Source organism: Parus major, chromosome 1A (assembly GCF_001522545.3).
Source record: "Parus major isolate Abel chromosome 1A, Parus_major1.1, whole genome shotgun sequence".
Lineage (NCBI taxonomy): Eukaryota > Metazoa > Chordata > Aves > Passeriformes > Paridae > Parus > Parus major.
In genome coordinates, this window is record NC_031773.1 from 5,237,426 (window position 1) to 5,256,411 (window position 18,986).

At 36.9% G+C, this 18,986-nt stretch overlaps 1 protein-coding gene across 6 annotated transcripts in view; it reads right to left on the minus strand.

The window, feature by feature from the left end:
- USP6NL (USP6 N-terminal like) overlaps positions 1–18,986 on the minus strand; it is a 119,735-nt gene that overhangs the window by 14,808 nt on the left and 85,941 nt on the right. For all 6 annotated transcript variants that reach the window (XM_015628420.3, XM_033514306.1, XM_015628421.3 and 3 more), the window contains 6 exons: positions 18,219–18,267; positions 16,483–16,603; positions 13,312–13,406; positions 11,709–11,774; positions 11,522–11,621; positions 9,282–9,434 (listed from right to left, as the gene is read on the minus strand). In XM_015628420.3, coding sequence (XP_015483906.1) covers positions 9,282–9,434; positions 11,522–11,621; positions 11,709–11,774; positions 13,312–13,406; positions 16,483–16,603; positions 18,219–18,267 — 584 coding nt within the window. The remainder of the gene's footprint in view (positions 1–9,281; positions 9,435–11,521; positions 11,622–11,708; positions 11,775–13,311; positions 13,407–16,482; positions 16,604–18,218; positions 18,268–18,986) is intronic.

Below are 18,986 nucleotides of genomic sequence, written 5' to 3' on the forward strand. Positions count from 1 at the left end.
ACAGTGCAACAAACTACCAGCACGGATCAGTTGCTATATAAACTAAAGGAAAACTCTGAGTTTGAGCTAGCCAGGCCATAGCAGGGACAGCAGAGAAGAACACAATGGTGCTGTCACAAGAAGATAACTAAATAAATGCACATAAAAGAAACAGCCTAGATTTGCCAAGCAATTAAACTAGTGTTTTCTTCATTTTTCTTCTTAAGGGCCAAACATCATATGGAAACCTGCCCTCTGCTTCAGAAAAAACTTCAGAAACCTCACTTCATATATAGCACACACGGTGGGGCCAAGCCTCAGTAATAGGCTACAGTGAGTGGCTGCTGGAATTACAAGTCTGATGTTTGGTCTCTTTCCATATTGGTCCCCACTATTCCCAAATGAAATCTGGAACAGGGCTCTAAAACCTGCACCCCGCAGCAAGGGAGCATTCCACCACTGGAAGGACAGATGAGGAGAAAAAGGAAGAGGCTGCACAGATGCTGCGATTTAACAGCTCTGCAATACACTGACTGCTGCACCAGCCTCCCCAAAATTCTCCTTTAGTCTTTATGAATAGGGAGTTCACTTTCTGAACTTGCTTCTGTTTGACAAGAGGCATTTATTTGTGTCACTTAATTCTATCTGCATCTTCCAATACACCATTAGGCAAAGCTGAAGATCTTGCCTCCTAAATAAAGGTGAACTTTGCACATATAAAGTATTCCTGATACTTAAACCACAGATTACAGTGCTTTCAGTCTTACTAATCTTGAATGTGAAAATAGCATGAAGTCTGCATTAAGAAACATTACTTTGGTACGTGCAAAATACATACCAAAAACCTGCCATCTAAACCATACAAAACGAATCTTTATGGGCTGCTAATCCATTTATAGCCTCCAGGAGATCCAAAGTAGTTATGGAATAGCACAAAAAAACGGCTCTGCAACATCGCTAAATTATTAAATTTCTCTCCTTATATGGAAGACATGCTTTAGAAAAAGTGTTTACTTTCTTCCACATTTGAAGTCAAAATGTTCTAGTCATATATATAAAAACCTCAAAGACCAGTTCCTCTGGTAGCTGCAATGCTTCTTCATTTGCCCAGGGTCACCAAAAACATGAACTGATTTATTTTCTCCCAGCTTTTACTCTAAGAAATGCCTACAGAGCAATAGGAGATCCTTTAAATATACGTGGTTGCACAATAAAGGTGGGGTTTGTCTGAGTTTTTGATTTTTAATTTCACACACTTAAGGTTTCCTAATTACCATGAAGCTCTAATAAACCCAAGTGAAAATACTGCAGACATTTTTATTGAATTCTATCGAGGCTGCCTTGTGTCACCTTTCTCATTTCAGGGTAAAGGAACACCCTACAACCAGGCATATGTGGGCTGCATGGTCTGGATGATCTATCCCATAACACAAGTCACAGCTGTAAAATGACTATCAGAGAAATCTTGCCATGTCTGTAGTGAAATTGTTAGAACTCAACATTAATTCACATCCTGAGTAACAAGGAAAGTGTTGCAAGACAACAGTTCATTTAGAAGAAAACCTCTGCATTTTAACAGCATGATACCGTGTTTATAGGCTGGTAACACCAGAGCTTAATGCTGCCAGGGAAAACAAAATACAGAACAATGAGAACATATTATGAAGGCTCAGTGGGGAAAAGAAGAAATAGAGGCTGAACCTCAGCCACAGGACTTCCACAAAATTTGGTTTAATTTGACCAATTTGGACACAAAGAAGTGGCACTGGTTGCTCAGTCACCCACGTCTGCTTGTGGAACTAAGCAAGGCCACACTGCTGGAGGTACCAACTCAGTAATCAAGGCTACCAGAACAGGCCTCGTTCTGGTTCAAAGGTGCTCCAGCACTGATCACCTCCAGCCATAAAAAGTACAGGGAGGAAAGGAGTTGTTTAAGGATCTGTGATGTTGCAGCCAAAAGACACCTTGCAAACTGATCACATTCTGAAGGAAATTTTTTTGAAACTGCAAAATAGCTACTTATTTCTAATTGAAGTGTACAGATCATATATCAATACCCATGCAAACACATGCACAGAGTTGCCACTTTCAGTGAAACAAGAAAAAAAAACAAAACAAATAAAAACTCCCAAAGTTCCAAAAAAGCTCACAAAATAAATAAGTGGAGGATAACCAGATTAACACCATGCACATGACTACAATGAGACACTCTTCAAAAGCACAAAGAGCATGCCAACTTTGTTTGGGAATGCTTTAAGCAGTCCACTATCACCAATAACAGCAAGAAACCCATGATGCTGCATGCTAGCAAGAAAGAAAGAATAAAAGTAATCAAAGAAAAAAGCTGAGGAAAAGAAACCATAATGCCAAAGCAAACAAAAGAAACCAAGTCACAACAAACATCTCTACCTGAAGAGGTACACAAACAGCTCACGAGACAAACATGCAAAAGTACCAATTCCTTCAAGCTCCATTTCTTTTCTCTACCATTTTTCCACTCCAAATCTGCCTAAAGCCTCACACAGAGCTCTCAACCATCTCTTTTAATACTTCAACTACACTCACTGCTCAAACTCCTCAGATTTGAGCATGAAAACATTTTATTTGGATGTTTTAAAGGAAATTCAATTGAGTATCTGTTTGTGTTGTTGATCCAAGATCTGAGTTAATTCACTGTCTGGACACATCGGTCTGACTGAGAAATGGAAAAACTGCTGAATTTTACAAGTACTTTTGGGACAAGTGCTTTTCTATACAATCTGTGATGTTTACATACAAGAACTGAAAGCATATTATAACTAGAAGTTAAGACAAAGTCTAGTTCAGCTGTGACTGTTGTGACCTGTACAATCAAAATGTCCTTTTTCCCTCTGAAGTGATCTGCGCAATGAGATTTTCCCCAAGTTGCCAGTATTCCTGTGAGATATGGATAACTTTACTTTCATCCTTCTCTCCTTCCTTCAACAGAGTAGGTTTCTAGACAGTTTAGTTACTGGCTTTTCACAAAAACAAGCACTATAATAGCTTGTATCAGAGTTTACAGAGCAGGAACTATAGATTTTCTATTTTTCCTTTAAAAGAAAACTAGTGATTCAGTTGGCTTCTATGCAGTATAGCATAAAATAAGCAAACAACAAAGGAAATAGGGTGAAAAATGGGTGAGGAAGGAGAGCACTGGAAGTAGAGGGAGACAATTCAAGCAAAACAAGAACAATCAGGTGCTTGTTTGTTGTTGGCAAACATATTCCCCGACATGAATAGGAGCAAAGCAAATATGAGCAGATCTGACTGTTCCCCAAAAGATAAGAAATACAAGCCATATTAAAGAAAGTTTGCCTCTTGACTTCTATCTGTTCAAATAAGCCTTGGCCACCACCCAGTGGAAGTCGATCTCCACTACAAGACTTTTACAGATAATTGCTTCAGGAGGCACTAACAGCCTCGTGCATTGAGTAGCAGACATATAATTGGAGTAAAGTGCTTTAAGTGCTCTCTCTGGTGAATAACAGTCTAGTCCTTAATTTCAGCACCAGAATACATGCACTTTGACTGTTCTAACACAATTTTCAAGGACGGTAATGGTCATAAAAACAACTCTTAAAATGACATCTTGAAATTTTGTGTTTATTTTCGATTGGTGACATCCCATCTTCTTCAGTTTACAAGTCCAAGAGAATTTTAAAGAAATTTAAGTGCCTGCACTAGAAGCTCAAGCTTCTGTCTGAAAGCCAACCTCTGCTCCTCCTTCCTTTATATGCCATCATTGGCAAAGGAGCTGCTAAACAAAACACTGCTGGGCAACCTGAAGGGAAAACTAAAAGCACTGTTTGCCTCTCTTGCAGCTGTGTCACTTTTACAGTACTGACAGTAAGAACCTATTTTATAAACGTCTGCATTCAGATAAAAAACAGAAGTCTTAACAGATTTAGTTATTAGCCAGAAGATACAGGTGACAAGCTGCACATCTGTAAGGTGCCCTTGCAAAAAAGAAATTTCTAAAATTAACCACTATTTTACATTCCTAATTCCACATTTCTTCCAGAAAATATACTTCCTCAAAAAGTCAGTTTTAAACAGCAATACAAACAATGACCAACACAACTATCTGGATCATGTATTTAAAGATCATGCAAGTTTTCAACAGTAAAGATTTTTAAATGATGCAAAGCCAAAGTCTAAAACTGCTAAGGATATATACTATGTTAGTATAATTCAATATGTTATTTTAGTTCATAGTATTGTAAAGTAGTTGTAACACACAGAACAAGGCAGAAAAAATAGTTTAGTCGATTAAAGCATGAAGTGCATTGTCTGAAAAAGCTACTTGTGTGTTCTTGAAGTACAAGAGAAAAATCCAAAATTCCTCTGAAACAAAACACAACCATAAGAAAGACACAATCAGAAACAGGAAAGTCAAGCTGATTAACATATTCCTACTGTTTTGGCTAAAGGCTCATTAACAGGAGAGAACAGACATTATTTAATAGATTACTGAGCTAGTATACATTTCTGCACTATCACTGATGACTGTGTAACATAGATCACTGAATAATTATAATTGAAAAATTATAATAAATTTATTCATATATAACTTCAAAAATAAGAAGCAGATAAACATTTTTAAATTTATGGCAAATACAAGATTCAAACTTTGCTAGTTTTCCCTGAATACAAAAAAGATTGGGAAAACTAGAAGAACTGCAGTTTAAAGCCAGTTTTAGTCACAAGGACACAGGCAGCTTCCAAATTTGCCAACATTGCTTTAAAATTAAGGTACAAGACCTTTATCTTTGATTCAAGGCCTTCAGCTGCTGCAAGGTCTGTTAAACTTCCAGTCATAAAAATCCAACCCAGGACCCTCCTGTCCACCTTTTCAGGATTCTTATATTGAAACACAGGTGAGAAACTGTCTCAAGAACAGACCTGAGGGGCTTCACACCTTGAAGGTGGGCCTGTCTTGTTTACAGAACACTGGATTAATAAACTATTTTCACCAACATATTTTTAATATGGAACTTTCACTGGTAAGCACTTCAATTTATTAAAGCCAGACACTATAAAAATCTATCCATATATAAATGTTGTTTATTAAGCATTGCATTATTCATGTAGTCCTACAGGAAAAAATTAGAGCAAAGCTAGAAATTCTACCCATATCCTCTCAGCATTTATAGAATTTAGCTGTTTTAAATAACAGACAAGGAAAAAATCAGCATCGAGGAATTCTGGAAATCAATGGTGTATACCAAGAAAATTCTTCTCATTATGGTCTTAACATCACCCTTGAATTTAGGGATTGTTGAATTTACATTGGATCTGGCTCCAGGAGAATATGTGAAGTCACACTGATCTAGGTGAGAGTGAACCAGCCATGATGTGAGGACATCCTTCATCACATTCCAGGCAATCCAGGAGCCTTTTCTTCTTTTTGAGGCTGTGTCAGAGGGACCCTCAAGGACAGTTTCTATGTGCAGCTGTCACAGCCTCCCTTCTCCAAGGTCTCAAAAACCACAGGTCCCCCAGTAAGAGGTGTGCTTATCACACAGCCCTGTCTCCAGAGCCACAGGAATAGAGGGATGCCCATCTTGGGTTGTAGGAACAGTACTACAGCTGCAAACCACCCTCTCTAAGTATGGGCTACCCTACACTGGTCACACTTGACTAGAATCAGCAAAGAAAGGAAATAAAATCCATGGCCTTCTTTATTGCAAAAGAATCCCAGTATTGGCAAAACCTGCTCACTGACATCCCCTTAACACCCATGTCTTCTGGCTGGACATTTTAAAGGTTTTATCAGCGAGAAAATGTTAAACAAGTCCCTTCCTTCTCTGCTCTGAAGGGAACAAGGAGGAGCTCCTTAATTCAGTGAGAGAAGCCATGGAGGAAGTGAGCCAGAGAAAGCTACATCAGACATAAATAGACATCCACTTTAAAGTAACACAAAAGTTATTACCTCTTTTAATATCCTACTGCAGCTTACCCTACTAGGGCAGGAAAATCTATACAGCCTAACAAAGGATGCCAGATGGAAAATTCCACTGAGCTTAATTAGCTCACTGCTATTCCTGGATGACTGATACTGATGCAACTGCAAGATGAAGATTTTTTTTTCTTTTTCCTAACACGCATTTTTACTTTAGTTCTTAAAGGTGTAATTTTTGCTCAGTGTTAAAAAAAATAAAAGGTACAAGATAGGAAGCAGTGCTTTGATTTCAGCTGAGAAAACTAAAATAAGCATTATTTTCTCAGGCTACAGCGAATACTTAAATGAGAGGGCTGGTATCTTTTGTGGCTGTACCACATATAATAGTTTCATATGTTTTAGATGAAATTAGGAGAAAAACAATAAAATTCAAGGTAGTAAAGAGAGTAGAATCAGACAGATATTTGCATGAGGGTTCCATGGCCAGATTTGGGCAGCCTATGGGAGGGACCCCACGCTGGAGAAAGGGAAGAGTGCAAGGAGTCCTCACCTCAGGAGAAAAACAGCAGCAGAAAAAATGCATAATGAACTGACCACAACCCTAATTCCCTGCCCTTCTGCTGCTGGGAAGGAGGAGGTAGAAAAAAAATGGGAGTGAAGTTGAACTCACAAAGAAGGAAAGAGTGGGGAAAGGTTTGTATTAAGATTTTATTTCTCACTATCCTACTCTGATTTAATTCATAATAAATTCAGCTAATTTCCTCAAGTCAAGTCTGTTCTGCCCATGATGGCAATTGCTGAGTGACCTCTCCCAGTCCTTATCTTCATCCAGAAGTCCTGTTTTGTTTTCTCTCCCCTGCCCAGCTGAGGAGGGCACCCAGTATCCTGTCAGGATCAACGTGCCACAACACATGAGCAAAGCTGAGTACCTAGAGAGTGTTCAGAACCTGAAAAAGAATACTGCTTGAAGACAGTGATTAATAAAACCAAAATTAAGAGAGGGCAGAAAATTTTAAAAACAAACCCAAAGGCTTATGAAATTCATACAAAGAACAAATGAGGCAGCCTCACTCAAGTAGAGATAAGAGGACACAAATCAGCTAGATTCCCAAGAATTAGGATGAAGGCATTTTCTTTTTAGTCTTTGAAAGGTTAAATAATGTTCCCTTTTACCCCTAGCAAAAACATACCACACAGAAAGGTTTGCCCAGGTTAATGTGAAACCAAAAAAGTAAAAAGCTCAGTTCTCAAAATACACTTCACTTTGGCTTTGCTCTTCCTGTTTTAAAATTAAACCTCATTGATGTTAGAGGGGAAAAAACCCAACACACAAAAGATATTTTGTTACTGATTTTTCTATAGCTACCAAAATTAAGAATGAATGTGGCCCCAAACATTTAGCATCCTGTTGGCTCACTGTATCAGAAGTTCCACCTAAGTGTGAAACCAAACAACTGCATCCCACTGCCAAAGTGTCTCAGAGGAAGACACAGTCACCATTCTGTGCTGTTGGTATCCACAAGAAGACCCTGAGTCTCACATTTTCTGTCACACGGGGGACAACTCTTATGTCACCTAAATCCTCCCTGAATTTTCTATGAAGATCCAGAGTATTGTCAAACAAACTTTCACTTGAAGGCACTTTATGTTCTACCAAACAAAGGCCTTAAAACAAAAAAAGTTAGGAACAGACTTCCTGCCTTCTGCATCAAGAAAATTTCCAGTGAACTCCATATTTTCCACAGAAAAATCTCAAAATGACTTACATGCATGTGATTTTCTAGGCTGGAAGATACACTATCAAGTAGCAAATTACAAAAATCTTTCACAACTCTTCCTCTACCACAGTTTCAAGTGGAACTTTTCACTGATGAAATTTACTTTACCACATCCATAAAAAATCCATGTGTCTACAAACAATCAAAGTTGCTGGGATAACCCCCACGCTGTTCAAACATAACCATGGAAAACTCTGTATTTAGCACTGAAAGACAGGACTCCTATGATCTATCTATCTCCTTGTAACATGGTGGTGTGGAACTGATGCTGAAGAACACAGCTGCTCATATTTGTCACCACCTGCACAAGACACCTGAGACAGCACCTGGCTGAAATGGAGGGACAAAGAGCAACTTCTTCTGAAGAGAAAGTCAAGACTGAAACTCAGCTTGGGGAAAAAGGGTGGGGAGATGGTAGAATGGGAATGCTGTGCTGAGAAAGGGGAAGCAACAGATGAAAAGGCAAGGGCAGAAAGTAGACTTAGACCTATTGTGGGTGGGAGGAATTCTGCTGGACAGATTGTACAGAAATTCGAGAACAGAGCAAAACACAGGAAGAGGGAGCAAGAGAAATGGGAACTCTGAGAAGAATCAAAATAAGAAACAAATACACAGAAACTGTTTGTACTCCATAGGAACAGATTTGAAGAACCAAGTAAAACAGGTAAAACTTGTGATGAGGAGTTCTGACACAGCCCAATATTGCATGCCATAAATAATGTCAACAGAAATAGAAAAACTAAGTTCATTAATGAAAGAACAAATGATCACAACAATGATACACAGGCAATCTTAATTCTGACACTTCTTAACTTCTGAAAGCTTAATAAAGTTAATAAAACTTAAACTTAATAAAGTTACTTCAAGGTAAATTCTGCCACATTTGTAATTTTTTACAAAACCTTTTCTGACATACTTTTCTACAATTAGCAAGGATAAAGTAAAAGGATTCTGAGTAATCACAAGAAAAATTTCTAATTAAAGACTATGGAGATAGGGATAGAAAAGAGAACAGAATCTTAAGAGAAAGAAGAGATGCCATACATTTTATAAGTAAGGCCACATAAAACAAATATCTCTTACCTGCAACCAAAAAGCACAAAGGCTAAAAATAAATAATGAAAACTATTCCATTAAACACCGAGCAAGTCTAATTAAAAATAAGATTTAAAATCTAGATTTGTCAAACAGAAGAAGCTATTTGACCTGAAGTTTGGTCCACATCTAATCAAGCTACAAAACAGTCAGGATTCTCAGACAATGTAGTGTTTCAAGCACTTTGAAACCTTGATATTTGACCCTCTATCTGAAAAGCTTTATAAATTCAAGTTAATAAAATCACCAGAACATAGTATTTTTCATAGTGCTTTGCCATTACCTTAAAAACAGTAAACAAAACACCAGAAGAAGAAGAAATTCATAAAAGGAAAAGTGGTGATTTTACACTGTAAAGTATTTTTCGGTAAAAACTCCTCAAATCTATGCAGTGATGAAGAGGAAAATATTGGCACAGTTTTCAACAGCATTAGTTAACATTTTAAAAATTACCAATGTGTGAATAACTCCAAATATCTAACTCTGCATATGTGCAAGTTTCTTACCAGCTACTGGTAAATCCAGCTTTGCTCGTTTCAATTCTGATATAGAATTTTGGAGCTGCTCTATTACAAAGTCATCTTCATAGAAGAAATCCTTGGCTAAAGACTCCTGCAGAAATTCTACAAGCTCTTCCATTTGTAATTTCATCAGATGCTCTATAGAAGGAGAAAATATTGCATTATACATTAACATATCTTGATAATTAACACTCAAAAATGTACTTTAGTCACGAGGTGCTTTTGTTTTCAAAGCAGAATGAAAAAAACTTGTTAATTAGGCAGATAACAGATTTCTACAACCTAAGATCTAAAAATACATTAAAAAAATTCACTTGCAAGTCACCATGGAAATCCTTTCTACACATTACTTAGGACAGTGGTTTCCAAAAAGGGGAATCTTCAGAAAACTAACTAACTACAAGTCACCCTCCTTCAGCCTTCTCATGTCCAGCATGAGGACTTTGTCAGCCTGCATTCTCAACTTACAACCACTGCTGTGGATCTGTACAACATCCATCATCTCTCTTATTAGAAGCTCTGAAAAGCAGAAAAACATTTTAAAAATTGCTATTTACAGTACCCTCATTCAGAACTGTTTTTTTAGGCTCTCTGAAAATTCAGATCATATTTTGAAAGTCATTTTACAGTTATCAGATTATTTTTCTTTCCCTTTTTACACAGAATTAAGGCCATGTGGACTGCAAGGTTGCAACTGCATACCTATGTCTCTTTTTTCATAATTTGTATATCATCAAAAATTTCAGCTATATAATTTCAATATGGGAACCATGAAAAAATGTTTTGGTGCTGTAATAAAAATGCTCTTGGCATGTATTCCACCATGACACTGACTAAATAGATATACCACCCATGTTTTAGAGGGTAGACAAGAAATTGGAAAACAAATCTGAATCTGTCCTCTGCCAGCTTCTCTGCCAGCCCTCCCATCTCCTCTCTTGCCATGAGGTTCTCTCAATGTTTGATTGTGGAGGAAGTTGCTGTGACCTTGCTAAGCAAGCAAATCCACACTCAAGACTTTTTCCTCAGGTCTTCCCATTAAAAGAGTGGTGAAAAAAAAAAATCAAGTAGATATCTATTTGCAAATAAAGAGATACCAAACTGTTAAGCCTAATGATTTGCCTCTAAATGTTTAGCTTTCTCAAGTGCAATAATGTAGGAGGTAACCTTTTCCATTTTTCCAAGTTTTTTATGAACAAACTAATGAAAGCATCCCAGTGAGACAGTGAGGTAGCATCACCACAGTTCAAGAAGGATAAACTAGCAAATTACAACACTGATTCTGATGGGCCCCACACAGACCTCAGCATTTACATGGAGTCAAATTACTTCACTCAGAAAGCCAAAGTCCCACAGGAGGAGCACCTCAAAGTCGAGCTACAAGGTATCTTTCTTAGAAATGCTCCTACCTATTTAGAAACCAATGTCCACCCTCAAAAGCTTTTTTGGGTCCTTGGAACTTAGGATGCCGAGTAGTTTTGGAGAATCAGGCATAGATGCTTTAGACAGTTCTGTTCAAAATCTCAAATTTTACTTCCCCCAAAGTTAAGAGATGAAGGAGGTTACACAGACAGACTAGAGAAATTCTGGATTTTAATTACATTCTTGGACAAACAATGGTATAAAGTGGCACAGACTGGTGATTCCTCGTTGCTGAGGTATCTGCTGGTAGATTTCCAGTATTTTCTGGCACAGTCTTGATTCTTTGTGTGCTTTTTTGATCAATTTAAATTCTGTGGGGCTAAGAAGCCATTTCCAGACCATGAAACTACCACACTTTCCCTTATTTTTTAGTCAGTAATATAACTGACTTCAGGTTCAAATAACTTTCTTACTCTAAGAAATATTTCCATTTAACAATCATACTGCATTGGGCCCGGCTGAGATGGAGTTAATTTTCCTCACAGCTGCTCTCACAAGTGCTGTGCACTTGTGTTTAGAAAGGTCCATCTTGCTTTCTCCTTCCCCCAATCCTTCTGAGGAGGGGAGGGATAGAGCAGCTTGGTGGGCACCAGGATCCAGCCAAGATCAACTAATAAAACACACACATTAATAAAGCAAAGATTTTTAACTTTTTGTGCGTAAGGAATGAAAAATATCTGTCAAAAGCAGCATAAGGCACATGGGAAAGTAAGATTTTCACATATTAACGTCAGACTGCATAAAATGAGAAAAAAACTAGCTGAACCTCTGCTTAGGTTTCAAATGTTTGACAGATTTCTTACTTCTGTGCAGTTTCAGAATTGTGTAAGACATAGCAGTGAGAATCCGCTCTCCTTCAAGTATGTAGATATCCCATATCCTGAGGCTTAATGTAAAGGGAGTCTGCAATGACAGAATCAGGCAATGCTGTGAAAACAGTCTGCCCCAGGTCACAATTAAAAACAGCAACAGAAAGAAAAACATACTCACACGATCAAGAAAACACTGGAAAAACCACTTGGTTGTGTAAAAGCTGGTGGGCATATCCTGGGAGTCCTGCAAACAACACAGAAGTTGAAAAATACTTTCAAAAATCCAAGTAATTCTTTGCACTATCCATGAAAAAGCAATTTCCCCTTGAGGCTAATATACCCAATGGTCACTTAACATATTACAAATAATTAATTTAACTACATAAGACGCTGCTACTTCAATCCAACAGATACGATTTCTGGTTTTTATAGCTTTTCTTCACCACTTGCACCACCTGAAGAACATGCACTTGGAGGTGCTGAAATATTAATACATCCTGGGCTTTTATCATGTTCTTGAGACAGAGGTAGCAGGGGGTAAAATCCTCACTCAAGAAAATAAACCAATACTTTGAAGCAATCCAAGTTCAGGCAGTGGATCCACTAAGTCTTCATTTCTCTGTAGCAAGGCTGACAATTCATGCCCAAGGCTGAAAGGACTTCCTTACAAAAATACATATCCACCAGAAATGATGGGGAAACAACTGAATTCTTTGACCATTGGGCCTCAAACAGGATGTAGGCTGATGAGGAGGGCCCAATTTCCCTTAGAGCACAGATAATCCATGAGGTATGACACCCATTCAAAGATAAAATTCAAAGCTTCTCTGCAGCTTCATGGAGCTTCAAAATCCTTTGCTCAGTTAGAGGGAATGCTGAAATAAAAGCTGAAAAGTTCAGAAATCCTGAATTTTAACTGTGGATAACATCATATTCTATGCTTGCCAGCTTCAGTTTTTCAAAAAATTATGGATCAATTTTGAGAACTTAGTTTTACAAACACTGAATAAGCAATGGGTCAAATCCCTGTGGTTTATCTGCAGGCTTTACTTTTGTCTTTCAGGAGTCAACATTGGCTCATTTTAGTGACACACTTAGGAAGAGATGAGGAAAAAAGATGGTGCTGCAAGTGAGCATCTCTTACAATACCTTTTGAGAACTGGAGATGGATTCTGGCAATATCAAAGTACTGTAAATAGAAATTCTTGATGCCTACTGGAACGGCATTTTTCTCCCATTAGAAAAATAATTTACATCTTAGAGTAAATATAGGCAATATTAAAAACAAAAAAAAGGCATATTATTTTCTATTTAAAAGCATTAGAAGAGAAAACTCTACATGTAGCTTCCTGAAAATGGAAGTATTTTAAAAGGACCATTAACTGTTCACATAAAGGTTATTTTTTAAACAGAGATGAAAACTGGTTGGTCCTAAAGTCACCTTTAGGTCCAGAGATTTAGTCCAGAGATTAATCACAAGCTAAACATACAAAAAAGCTCTGATAAAATTTTCTAGAATCAGTTTGCTTATTGTCCTTAAGCTCAGAGGTCCAAAGTGAAACGAACACCCAAATTTATCACTTTTAGGATCCAGTTTTATCATAACTTTGTCAGGATGCACCATAACTTGGTCTAGAATGACAACAACAGCACTTCTGCCTCTGAAAACTTTGCAATATTTCCTGAGGTTTGAGTGTTCTTGATGTAGTGGGTTCACCTGAACTGAAACAAGGTAGAAAGCTGTAAATTAGCATTGCTTTTATAGTGAGATAAATACTTACCAAATGCTGCTTAAGTTTGGACAAAAATTTCTTCAGTACTTTGTCATGATGTTCCTGAAACCTCATCAGTTTTGGAAAACCAGGAATAAAAAAACCTAAGGAGAGAAGTTGACCATTTAACGGGTGTTTGTACTATAAAATGACATTAAAAAAGCCATTAAGGCTCCAAGAACATAATCCTTCTGTATGACCACTGGATCAGAACAGATATTCATAACAATATTTTGATGTCTCCATGCAGATATGCACATATTCCTGCCTAAATAGCTACAATCAATACATTCCCTTAGTGACTTATTAATAGATTCATTATTAGATCAGAATGACAAATGACAGTAGTTCCATCAGTCCTATATTAGTCAAACCAATACAGTTTGACTAATGTGGACTACAAATGTGGAAACCACATTAGGAAATATTCTTTAAAAGAAAACCAAAGCAAAGAATTACAACCTTCACCCACTAAAATTGAAATTATAGCCCAGAAAATTCATGATAGAAGGGTAAACAGCATAGGTTATCTACTAGAACTGTCTGCATTGAAGAAAATACCATAAAAAAGACGAGGGATATTCTAGCAAGACAAATATCATGACTATATCAGGACTGTGAGCTCCCATAACTGCAAGAAAGGGCATAAAAACCCCATCTAATTGTTTTAGTGATTACACATGGAAAAAGAAAAAAGGAAAACTCTAAGAATCCCTTCCAACTGAGGTACCAGCAGAGCTAAAGTTATGAAGTAACTCCAATACAATTATTAGTTATATAGAATATAAATACAGTTACATAGAAATATAACTATTTCTAGTTACCAATTGTGCAATTCAGTGCACAGTCACTGAGACACAAGATTTACTCCCTCAGATTCACACAGGTTTAGTATTTCACAGACACAAATGCAAATTCTACAATACTTAAATGTCAGGTTGCATATTAGGAAATTGCAATAACAGAGGCAAGGCATTTGGGCTTTTTTCTTACTGTAAACAGTGACTACATCAAAGCTAATTAGCCATCAACAATAACAATAAAGGCTCTTTTTCCATGGAAGGTTGCTCTTTCACATTTACATACACCAACTCATTATCTTGAATTTTTAAGACTATAGAAAGATCAATGGAAAGAGCTTCCAAAAAAGCAGATAATTTTCAGGGTCAGATGTCTGTATTTTATCATTTAGAGACTTCACATCATCCAAACAATATGAAATACCAGAGAGGCCAAATTGATCTCTTGATTTCAAGTAGTTTTATAATAGAAATTAGTCTGGCTAATGGGCTGCACCCAAAAATTATTCCAGGTTGCCATATCATAGGTAAAAGTAAAAAACACATGAAAAACCTTGTCTGTGGGGAGGAGGTTTTAACCATCCTAATCTTGCCAATATGATTCTAATTGAATTGCTTAGCCCACCCCCATGATTTCCATAGGGAGATGCCCATTTCAGAGGCCAGTGATGGTCAGTGGTATCAAGTGCAACTATAAATGTTTTTCCTCATGGATACTGGCAATTTGGAATTGAAATTATTTAAGCTTTAAAGAGTTGACAAACAGTGCTTTAAGCTACTTTGCCCAAAGAAGAACATAGAAAGTGCAAAATGTAAGATGACATCAGTTAAGTCAGTTTTAAAGTTTCCTTTCCAGAATCTACAGTGATATTTACAGTTGCACAGTGACATTTAAAATGGGTACATCCAAGGAATCACAGGAAATCCAGGCTGGATGGGACTTCTGGAGATTATTAGGTCCAACCTACTGAAAGCAGAACCTTAGACTAGTTGGCAACATTTAATAAATGATAAATTTGGAACATACGAGTTATAATTAAAGTTTTATCAACATATCTATAAATGCAAACTTGCCTAACAGCCAAGAACATTTCAGTGTGTATAATAAAGCTGTGGCACAATGGTTCACATGCCCTGTGGAGAAGCTCATCAAGCCTTGGGCAACTCAAAGCTCCCTCCTCCTCTCCCACATCACTTGACAGGTGTATGATAGGAATAAAGGAGGGAGGTCTGAAACATCTCAAGCAATGCACCTGCCTGTGTTTATCCTCTTGTTTATCATGCACATAATCTGGTAAATAAGGAGCTGATTTGGACTTAATTCCTCCAAAATATCTAGAATTTTCTGTGAGATTTAAGGAGTTCAATATTCTACATGGCTGCAGTTGCACAGGTTTGGATTATTATGAGACCTATAGATTTTTTTTTTGTAAGATGCTTTTAGTCTGTGTTATCACTGTGTAAAGCTCCAAGAAAATCTTTTGACATTTGATTTCATTCAAAATTTCATTTATGACATTAACATCAGATCACACTTTTTTCCTCCCCCTGAGTTGATAGCTTTGCAGAAGTGTAAACAGCAAAATAACAAACTATCCCCTTTGTTTTAGGGCTGGGGAACATCCAGGAACAATGAAAAGCCTGGGAAGGAAGGTATCACAGAATAAAAAAGTCCTTCAGCAGGGAAAAGCAGGTAGAGTTTGTTGGAACATTGCTAAAAAAGCCCAAGTTCTGGATGACATTTACTTTTGCAGGCTTCCAAGAACCACAGCTTTTTTGAATCACCAGAACTGTAACATCACAAAGGTTTTAGAATCCACAGACTTGTTCCATACCAATAGAAATGGAAGTGGCATAGATCATACTAAATCAGGCATGGAAAGACAGAACCACCAATAACATAAGAGCAACAATAACTTGAGAGCAGGAAATACTGTGTGAGGTAGAGATAAAACTGAGAAGCCTGAAGTTTCTGCCTAGACACAAGTCCATTTTTTACTGTAGATTCCTGTCCTGCCAAATGATAGCACAGCTGCAATATTATTTAACACATTCTGTATTAGGTTTCCACTACTATTTTATTACTATATGGATGTCTACATAACCAGTTTTCAATTGGTTACATTCCCTGAGAGAGTAAGAGAAGAGGAAACCATCTGATTTTCATTAAGAACTATTTGAAAGATATCACATATAAAAACCATTACTCTCTCTTATGGATGAGAGCTCCAGTAACATCCAATACCTCCCCCAAGTATAAAGTTCCCGTTATGTTTTATTTTTGACCAATCAGAACAGAAGAGTTTCATTTTCAAATAATTTACAGCTTAAATAGGACAGGTTGAATGAAACATAAATAAACTGACATGAAACTCCATACCATGCATAGCGTGCTTTGGACCAGAGAGAAGTTTCACCAAGGCCCAGAAGGCATCTTCTTCATTCATGAACATCAGGAGCAAAGCTGTGATCTGGCTCATTCCCTGACAGTATCCAACTTCCTGAAAATCATACAGTGGAAATATTAAAATGCTGGAAAGGAAAGCCTCGTGGCCATGAGCTTTTAGCTTTTCTTTGGGTTAACAGAGGAAAGATGATGCCTGTTCTGATGGCAAAGCTGCCCACCAAACACATTTCATATTTAAACATTAAAAATATTGATAGAAGGGATGATGCACAACCTTCCAACTGAAAAATAACCTGAAGTATTGGTTGCTCATTAGAACTCACTACTGATGAACAAAATCCTTGGTCACTACTAATATTTTCAAGTTACTGTATCATCTTTTTGTCCAATGGATTTTGTTGTCATTTGGGGGGATTTTAGGGAAGGTGAGAGTACCCGACTGTTCTTGTTTACAGTCAGGGCACTATCTGATAAACACAGGATTTTTCAAGACTGACTTGTAATTATAAACTTGCTGAAGTTCAGCAGCTCAATAAAAAGAAACTGTAATAAAAGAAAAAATTTATTGTTCCAAAACTGAACTTGAATACTTCCTCTGCTATTAATTTTGAATTTTACAGCAGGAACCAGCCATCACTATCATTCAGCTGCAAAGACAACCCCATCAATAAAGTATTTGTAGGGACAATTACTTAATTGTTGAGAAAGCTTTTTCAGGTTTACAAGTTCTTAGCACAACTTTATTCTAGAGATAAAACCAAAGCATAAGAACTGCTACACATTAAGAGAAAAAATACAGCAACAGAAGTGCAAAATAAAAACTTCACTATAATATTCTCATCATTACACTTCGATGATTGATTTTAAACATAATTATTCATGCAACTTGAAAATACCAGTTCAATGTTTTATACTAAATATAAAAGGTCAGACAGGTTACATTTACTAGAAATTATTTTGAAAAAATCCAAACAAATCAGTATTTAATTCAAGTAACTGCTTTAATTTCTCTTTCCTCTTCTCAAGTTAACATATTTTATATTGACTTCAAGGCAGTTGCTGATGGATATAAAATGGAAGATGTAGAGAAATGCTTAAAATGGGCCCAAGGAATGAGGGGACAGTGCATTAAAACACAGTTAAATGTGGACATGATGGCATTTATTTTGTCTATTTTTAGCATCCAGCCAAAAGACATTACAAAATACATAAGCTTCTAACCCTTATGATACAGTCTGGAAACCTCACTCTAACAAATCCCTATTCAGGACAGCAGCCAAGACCAAAGTCTTATGTAAAGAAGATGCAACCTTTTAAACTAATTTCAAATTTTTAGAACCCTTCAGGTTATTAAATACACCTGTGAACTCCAACATGCATCTTTCTGCAGTTATTTTCCTCCCCATAATTCAAATGAAAGGGAGGCAAATAATACAATGGGGGGAAATATCAATCACGTAACACTCCAGCACAATGCAAATTCATTATTCTTATTACAAACTATAAGCATAGTTCAGTCTGTCCAATAAAACTCATAATTCAGATGCTTTAACTTCAGCTCAAAAATATGTCAACAAATAATTTATTTCTATGTCCTTCTAAAGGTCTCTGAAATGTTTGTTGGTTTTCTTAGGGAGAAAAATATGCACATTATTATCTTACAGCATGCTTTGAGAAACCAGATTTAAGTGTGAAGGAACACAGCTTACCGTATTATATATGGAATATGCAGCTAAAATATGGAACAAAGATTGTTGCCTGGAGAAATAAGAGTAGAAAAGGAAAAAAAATATTATTATCTTTCAAAAAACAGAAAAAACATAGTAGTAGTGAACTGGATTTTGGAAACATCCTTTCTCAATCTAACTTGTATAAAGAACAGGCTAAACCACACTTCACAACAATAAGTGCTTTTGATTTCAAGCTTATTTCATAATTAGCACCTTTATGATGATTTACATGTTGAAATGTTTCCAAAAATATCAATATACTTTAGAAGAGAGTGGTGGCACATCATCATTTTTACAGACACGTAAAGTGAAACATTGCATGGGTGACATTTCAAACACTGATTTATTCTGAATGCCAAAATTTAAACTCCCCAAACCTGATTTCTGTGCTTGCAGAACACTAACAGCTGTTACTGATGCCAAACAGAGATGCAGAAGTGAAGATGTGAAATACACAAAGCAGCCACAAAGGTGTCTTAATCTTGGCACCGAAATTAAAGTCTGCTCTAGTGACTGCTACTGTCAAACTGAAGAAAAACAGTATTAACTCTGGCTCAGCCCTCTGTTGATCTCTGGGTACCTCAGAGGTAGAATCAGAATTACACAGAGCTTTGTAGAGATCCCTTGCTTTCTGTAAAACAGTCTAACTTGTGAAGGTAGCCAGACAAAAAAACCCCAAACACCAAACCACCCAGCACAACTCTGCTCTTTCCATGTTATATATGAAAGTAATAGTGGAGAGCTCTC